The sequence below is a fragment of the Pecten maximus genome, chromosome 4 (assembly GCF_902652985.1).
Source record: "Pecten maximus chromosome 4, xPecMax1.1, whole genome shotgun sequence".
NCBI classification, from domain to species: Eukaryota; Metazoa; Mollusca; class Bivalvia; order Pectinida; family Pectinidae; genus Pecten; species Pecten maximus.
In genome coordinates, this window is record NC_047018.1 from 51426470 (window position 1) to 51435631 (window position 9162).

Consider the following 9162-nt stretch of genomic DNA (forward strand, 5'->3'; position numbering starts at 1 on the left):
CAGTATATATATATATGTAACAGTAGACTGTCCCTACCGTGGGGCAGTATATGTACATAACAGTAGACCGTCCCTACCGTGGGGCAGTATATATATATATATGTAACAGTAGACTGTCCCTACCGTGGGGCAGTATATATATATATATATGTAACAGTAGACTGTCCCTACCGTGGGGCAGTATATATATATATATATGTAACAGTAGACTGTCCCTACCGTGGGGCAGTATATATATATATGTAACAGTAGACTGTCCCTACCGTGGGGCAGTATATGTACATAACAGTAGACTGTCCCTACCGTGTGGCAGTATATATATATATGTAACAGTAGACCGTCCCTACCGTGGGGCAGTATATATATATATATGTAACAGTAGACTGTCCCCACCGTGGGGCAGTGTTTGTATACAATATGTAAGTAGCAGTAGTGTATGCCTACTCCGGCGAAATAGCGTGTCTCTACAAGGGGACAGGATCATTTGGGAATTAAAAGCTTACACAATGTACTAATATATACTTATGTACGTGTAATTTTCTTAATAGGGCATTGCTCTACCTCAACCCTCGGCGGATCTTACATTAAGAGTTTTTATTCATTTGTCTATTTTTTGTATTTTTTTTCTTCGATATATTGATCATTTACGTTCAATTCATGATCTTTTATTATTATTATTTATTCTGTTATTTTAATCATTAAGTGAAGATATTAACTACGGATTATCAATTCCTAATTGTGACAGTAGGCAAAAAGAGATCAAATCTAATCTGTACACCGAAATCCGGATCAGTAATTATGTAAACATGGTATATGTTACTAGCGGTCCATCTCCTCGTGCCCTCCCGCTAAGGTGTATGTATATTTTGTTTACATGACCTGCCCCCTCCCACTTAGCCATCACTCGCTAGTTAGCGGTTGATGGATCGCTGTCGTATAGACAGCGCTCCTGACGACCACCGTGCAGAAAAAAACAGGACCAGTTCGCCAATAAGACTGTGTTTCTCGTTCTTCCCTCTTGACGACCGATCTGTTTCTCACAGGGCATTGTCTTGTCTTTATAAACGTTTACTTCCTTTCAAATTTAATGTACAACAATACAGTCCACAGTTAAACTAAATAGTGCAAATACACGGTACAAATGTAGAAAAAGTTTCAACTTGAATTATACATATATTTGGATTAACGGACCTCCTATGTTTTTTTCTTGGACTTAACGTGCTAATTTTGTTGGATGTATTCATCGTTAACTATTCGATAATTTATGATTACAATTAATTTATTAGACAAAAACTTTTATGTGGACAGCTATATGACTGTAGCAATCGTCATGGATGACATCGAACATTCGTCGCCTTTTATGTTCCTAAACTCAGACGATAAAACATTTACTGAGTTCGACAAAATGAATGACGGGTGTTTAGCTTCTCTTGAGTCAGACAGGTTCCAGAACAGTCGAAATCGTCCTGTCACTTTTGAGAACGCCGCTCGTGAGCGTTCTCGCGTGAAGACGCTGAGAGGAGCTTTCCTGGAGCTACAACGCACCCTTCCAGCTGTACCACCGGACACGAAGCTGTCCAAGCTGGACGTTCTCGTCCTAGCTACCACTTATATCGCCCATCTGATGCGGACGCTGAGTGAAGATGAAGACGAGAACCACGTATTTGCTGCCAATGGAATCATGCACCCAGTAAAGGTAGGAAGCACGTGAGGGTGTTCTATGAACACAACGATAGGATACAATAGGAAATTGGAAACGTACCCAGTATATAATTCCTATCCAACTTCGTTAAACATGCATTTGCTCTAAATATGCAATTTATGTACATAAAGTGTAAATGTAGCATCTCAAAAACACGGAAAAGAAAATAATATTGATAGCAAATACAGAATTTGTAAAGAGGAACAGGCATAATTAAATGTTGCGTTCGTGTGTAGTTCTGGGTTATACAGTTTACCAAAGGCACACAATATGTTAACCACCGTTCAATCATTAACTTTTAATCGTATAGACTCAATATTTTTTTTATTTAAAACATACATATAATTAAGTTCCTTATCTGGTATGTTTAATTAGATTTTTTTTAATTATTATTTTCACTCTGTCTCTAGATATGTGTAACTTATTTTTAAATGTCACGGAACACTTTCTTTGCAAGCTATGACCGGCAAATTTAAGATTCGATCCCAGCGTAATATGCTGGGAATTGTTTAGTCCTGTTAAACACTGACGTTATATTGTTCTAATATATTCCTATGGTTACCACGTGTTTGTAAACAGCAATCAAGCTGCAGAAAAGGACGACAGTTTAGCTACATTCAATTTCAACGTTATCCTTTAATAATTTTAAGCAGAAAGCCTAAAAACTAATTATATTTATTATAACACAAACACATTCTGTAATGTGGATCTGGATTTTGACTTTACGAAAATTAATTTCTATTTGCTTTACAATCTTTACTCCGAATTGTATTATTTACAGCAAACATGTCTGATATTGTCTACAGGTAGGCGCTCAGCTTAGGACGATACGTCACTCTTACTGAAAGTATCAGGTTCTTAGTGCCCGGATAAACAGATATTATAATATATGTTTACGTTGATAAAGTTCACAACGAGTTCTCAAGATTAATTAGCCAAATCAACCTCATCTTGTACATTATAATATATCTGACGAAATTTTCAGCTTAAAAAATATGGAGCAATTACGAGAAAAATGCTAAGCGCGATTGTAAAGGTGTAATCTACACAAAAATGATGGTACTAATTAAAAATCAAATTAAATTAAATTGAAAAATAAAGAATTGCACTAATTTTGATATGACGATACATGTCGTTTATTTGATTATAATTATGAATAATTAACGAACAATTAAATTATCAAGTTGATGTAAACTTTATTTCGTTTCTTTTGATAGAGTATATGATAACATTTTTGTGACAACAAACAGAAACAGGATATGGAAACAAGCTTGAAAGCTTATACTAGTCCACTTCCTTCAGTTGGAATTTACATTATTGAGATGAAAAGCAATAAACGAAATCTGAGAAAGAGAGAGAGAGAAAAGGAAAAAAAAGATGTGATCATATATAAACCTTAATATTTTCTACTAGAAGGAGAGGGTGTGCAGGGAGGAGAGGTGGAAATGCAATGGGCTTGCCAGCTTAATTATTAACTACATCAAATCTTTCATGGTTATTATTATCATCTTTATTTCCTCCACAAAGAAGAGCATGATAATACAAATACAATCAATGTAACGTAGATAATACGTGACTATTTACATAGTGATATCAAGCAAAAAAGTGCATGCGAGTTCACAATATAATCTTATATACATATACATGTAGTTAATTATCGTAATTATGAGTTGAGTAATATATATGTCTTATATTCCATGTACATAAATATATATATATATATATGATACTACATGTATTAATTATGTGTACAGATCAAACATTCGTTTTATGGCATATATGGACTCTAATCTAAATTCTTCATGATCAGATTCATTCACCTGATGGTTCATTGGACCACCTAGAAAAATATGTATTAATGAATAATCAGGTAGTGAATGCAGATATGTACTTAGTTCTATACTTGAAATGGATGCTATAATACACCATAGATTATCACGGATATTATCCGTTACAGAACACTGCAAAATAACATGAGTTACAAAATCTGTGTAGAAAAGGCCACAGTGGTGACATAAAAGCTGAACATTACTTACCCGAACAGTTACAATCAATTTCATTATGCATCCAATATTATAAAGAAAATTTGGATGACGCAAAGCTAATTGCCATAAATAATGAGGTTTAAGATCGTCATGCAGCAATAAAAATCGTGTGAAGTCTGCGTCATTAGACATTCTATGCAACCAAGCATTAGTTTCATAATTAGATACAGATTTATAAATCAATAACTTCCAGTGTATTTTGTTTGGAAAGCTACCATCATCAAGAAAAAGTACAATATATTCATATAAGTTATACTTCTTAAGTATTCTAACGATATCGGGTATAAAACCTTTTTGACTACATTTGTTCACTATGTACATAAAAAATCTCGAAATGAATACTCTGCAGATTAAGTTATTTCTATTCATTCTGCAGATCCTACCTAAATACAAAAGTTTTTTAATATCAATGTACGCTTCTATAGAGAGCCATCCAATCAAGGAAGTACACATATCAGTTCTTGTTCTTTTCCCAAAACCTTGAATTGACTTTACAATAAAGTGTTGAGTTCTTTCTAGCATCAATAATTCAGTATTTGAAAGTACCCACAGTTCACATCCGTAGAGTGCAGATGGGTATACTTTAATTTTTAAAATTTTAGCAATAGTTAAAGGGTTTAATGCGCATTGATGTCCCCCAGAACGTAAAAGGGCCATAGTGCCACTTTTTAATTTAGTGCATGCTTGTTTTGTTCTTTCAATGGAATTGTGTTTATCATTTAATAAGATGCCTACATGAGTAATCTCCGAAACAACTGGCAATATGTTATCATAAAGGCGTAAAGTACAGTTAATGGTTATGGTTCTTTTATTTGAAAATACAACAACTTTACTTTTTGAGGCTGAATACAAAAATCGCCATTTGCGACTGTATGAAATAGTTAACATTTTATTTAAACTTGTAATATTTGTGCTTACTAAACATATATCGTCTGCTTGGGTTGGAATATTTACAGTTTCATCGATAATCATAGCGCCTCTACCACATCTTTCTACTTCATCTAATAGGTCATTAATAAAAATTAAGTACATTTTGGCTGAGAGAGCCCCTCCTTGTAAGATCCCGCGCTCCATCTTTACTGGAGCGGAGATTGAACCATTAAAAAATACGGAACTGTTTATATCCGTGTACATAAACTTTAAAATATTCCACACTTTACCGGTAAGGCCAATGTCATATAATTTTGCAAGTAGACCGTCGTGCCAAACGGTATCAAACGCCTTTGAGCTGTCTAAAAACGATACATATACATCTGAACCATTTTCCATATTATAATAAATACATTCCTGTAAATTAAAAGCTGTACAAAGGCTACATAAATTCTTCTGGTATGCCGACTGCTGTTTATTTGGGAACACATCAGATTCTATTACATGGCCAATTCTTTTCGCAATAGCCACTTCAAACATTTTAAAAAATACTGGCAAAAGGGTTATTCCCCTATAACTATTAGGGTCATCTTTTGGCTTCCTATGGCCTTTATACATCGTTACTATAATACCATGTTTCCAACTTTTCGGGACCACCTGCTTTACCTGATTTAAGGTTTTTACAAATTAAATTTATTTCACTAAGAGTAAAATTATCATGTAAAAACAAATCTTCATCAGAATGTATACTAGATTTTAACATTTTGATTCTTTTTTCCATCTCATCTCGAAAATGACAATCAAATTCCTTATCGTCATGGTTTTTAAATATATGTTGAAAATGTAGACGCCACCCATTAATAATATCATGAGGATCTCTGAAAACTTTACCTTCATATTTCAGCTCAGTTTGTTTAGCCCTTGAGGCTGACTTTTTGCTTTTAAAAAGTTGCCAAAAAAGGTTCTGATCAAGATCACCCGATCTATCAATTTCAGCGAATTGATTCTTCATGTAAGATTCAAATGATTTCCTGAGTTGACGTCTAAATTTAGTTTTATATTTTTTATATTCCAAAACTAAATTTAGACGTCAACTCAGGAAATCATTTGAATCTTACATGAAGAATCAATTCGCTGAAATTGATAGATCGGGTGATCTTGATCAGAACCTTTAAAAAGCCTTTAGTATCAATTATAAACTTTTGGATACATATAAACAATTCGATATTTTCTTCGAAAGAGAGTTCGAAACCCACGTGGGACAGTTGCCAGGTACTGACCGTAGGCCGGTGGTTTTTCTCCGGGTACTCCGGGTTTACTCCACCTCCAAAACCTGGCACGTCCTTAAATGACCCTGGCTGTTAATAGGACGTTAAACAAAAACAAACAAACAATCTTCGAAAGAGAGGTTTTTATCTCCAAATAGTAACAACCTTTCAGTTAAGTGATACTGATTGATCTGATTGAAGTAGTATTATCAAGTTGATTCATAGAATGAACTAGCATACTTACAATAACATACTTTTGAAAATTAGAGGATAAACAATAGTAGATAATTAGATAATTATCATATACAACGTAAGTATTGTGATATATGGCTATTTACAGGTAAGTAACTGATGAAAAAGAGTTTTAGAAACAAAAGACTTTTACTCCTTTTGTTCTCGGGGGAAATTCAAAACATTTGCGTTAAGAAAAGGGTTAATAAGTGTGGTAGGGTATATATAATGTTCGTCGTAAAACTGTACATGGTGTTGATATTTCAGTTCCTGATCACGTGATTACATTTCCCACTTTCGTTGTCTCTTATGGAACAATTTAATTAAGGATTGAATAAAGTGATGTTGAGGTGTATGGGGGTATAAACCTCAATAGGTCTAGAATTCGTCTTAAGACCTATTGAGGTTTATACCCCTATACACCTCAACATCACTTTATTCAATCCTTATATTTATATTTGTTTTAATACTTTTGAATATTATTTTGTCCTTTACAAATAGGGACTTGTGCAAGTCTACCACGGAACTTACCGAAATGTACGTCATCACTCTTCGTCTAAATATGGTTATTTCTTTCGTGAACAAACTTAATAACGAATTAAAACAAATATTATCTTTAATGGAATTTATTTCATATAAATATGATCACTTTTGAAAAGGAATAAAAAAAAATATAGTCCCCTACTTTTAGAATGACAAATGTATTCCTACGCCGGACTTGATATAGTTCATTGAAAAATGACTTGAGTTAACTGTGGTAGGTTTATTGAGTCTGAATTAAGTGGAAATATAAATATAAGTATTTAATGCATGTACACCCTGAATCTAAGAGACAAATTAACCAATGGGAGACCGAGAGATTCACGTGAATGATGAAAAACTTGTTGATAATTGCAATTATATGTTATTACATGCTGTTAAAATGACGTAGATTGTATATATAAGTAAGCGTAAGATTTCAATCGCTTCCATAAAACTTTGGATTGATTTTAAATAAAAAAAATAATGCCAGAAAAAATACCGCTTACGTAAAGGGCTGTATGGACGGCATTTAGTACCGAGTACTTTTATAATAAACAGAAAGCGACATTGAAAAATATTATATGAAATATAATGGGTTAAACGAAAATCATTCAGATTTACTGTCAAAAAAGGGTTTAAGGAAATAAAAAGAAAGGAGTAAATTTAGCATAGAAAGAAAATTGAAAGGAACAATATCTACAAAAGCATATTTGTCAGTTTTTTTTTACACACGATACTTATTGAAATGCCACTGACGTACTCGGGGAAAATGTTAACTCCGTTTAATGATTAATTAAACTGTAACATAGCCAAAGTTCAACACGGTCCCTACGAATATGAAATGAGGGCACCATGGATTCAGGAATATTTTACATAATATTCACACGACGTTGAAAAATTACATTCTGTAAACAATTACTCGGTGTACGGAAAAATACTTGTAATGCTATGGTTTATTTAGAGCTAGGTAGATATCCACAGCTAGAGTTAGGGAAATTAAGAATGTTTAAATATTAGATAAAAATAGTAAACACTGATAATTGTATTTTAAGATCATATTATAAAGACATGTTAGATAATAACGATAAATGGGTGTTAAATATCAAGAATGAATTATATAGAATAGGCCTAGGCTATATATGACAAACAGAAAATATTGACAATATTTCTTACATTGTAATTAAAGAGAGACTTTTAGATATTAACAGACAGGAATGATTGCATAGAACAAATAAGAACATCTTCAAAGGGATTTTGTATACATGTCTTAACAATGAATTTGGTATTCAGGGTTATTCGAGAAAACCGTTAGGTAAAGGGTACTTAAGATAAATTACTAATATTCGACTGTCAGCTCATGATTTAAATGTAGAAAACGGTCGTTATCAAAATATCCAGCGACATTTGAGAATTTGTTCTGTATGTAATTTAAATGATGTCGAGGATGAATGTCATTTTATTTTAAAATGCCCATGTTATTCTGATATTAGTAAGAAATATTTGAAAAGTTACTATCTAAAAAAACCTAAGTAAGTTTAAATTGATACAATTATTTAACGGACAAAATACCAAAGAATTAGAAAAATTGGCCAAATACATCAAAGTGGCAAATGTCAAAAGAGCTTCTTTAACATAGTAATGCTCTCCGAGTATATTGTCTCTGGCACGAATTTATGTTTTTTTGTTGTGTTTTTATGTTGTCAATACTATGTAAAATTTGTATATTATGTATGTATAGGATACTGATGAGTCGGAAGACTCTAAGTCAATAAAGAACTTGAACATGCAAAGAAAAACGAAATATACATATCCAAAAGTTAATAGTTGGACTTCACGCTAAAGCGCTGTTAATTTATGTATGGCAGATAGTCTTAATGTCACACCAAAATTAAACATATCAAAGGATTGCTAACCTTAAACATGTCAAACTATTTGTTGGAACCATCAACTTATAAAATGTACAGTAAAAGTTCGTGTCAAGGACGAGGCCATACGGACCTTCGTTTTTATCTCACAAGTTTACAAACCTCACATATTGAGTGTAAACAGGTATCCCCTGAGGGTTTATTGGGCACTACATGTATACGTTAATCATCATATACATACAATTTCAATGGAGAGAAAAAAAGCTATTTCAACATAAAATATAAGCTTACAAAAATAATTTTAACAAAATACCCTAATTTGAAACTTTATATTCCAGCGAATCTTCTGATGTATGTTGATCTTAATTACTACATGTAGCCCGAGTTTCCTCTTGCCCTGACACCATGTCTGGTGTAGGCCCTACACCAGACATGGTGTCAGGGCCAGAGGAAACTCGGGCTACTCTCCATACTTATAAGCCACGAATCGCATACGTGGGGACCGCGGTGGCCGAGTTGTTAAGGTGTCCCGACAATTTAACACTAGCCCTCCACCTCTGGGTTGCGAGTTCGAAACCTACGTGGGGCAGTTGTCAGGTACTGACCGTAGGCCGGTGGTTTTTCTCCGGGTACTCCGACTTTCCTCCTACTCCAAAACC

At 33.5% G+C, this 9162-nt stretch overlaps 1 protein-coding gene across 1 annotated transcript in view; it reads left to right on the top strand.

The window, feature by feature from the left end:
• The first annotated feature begins 930 nt into the window (after positions 1-930).
• Positions 931-9162, top strand: part of LOC117326377 (transcription factor 23-like) — a 9402-nt gene continuing 1170 nt past the window's right edge. The window contains exon 1 of the mRNA XM_033883105.1: positions 931-1696. Within this exon, the coding sequence (XP_033738996.1) occupies positions 1265-1696 (432 nt within the window). The 5' untranslated portion in view covers positions 931-1264. The remainder of the gene's footprint in view (positions 1697-9162) is intronic.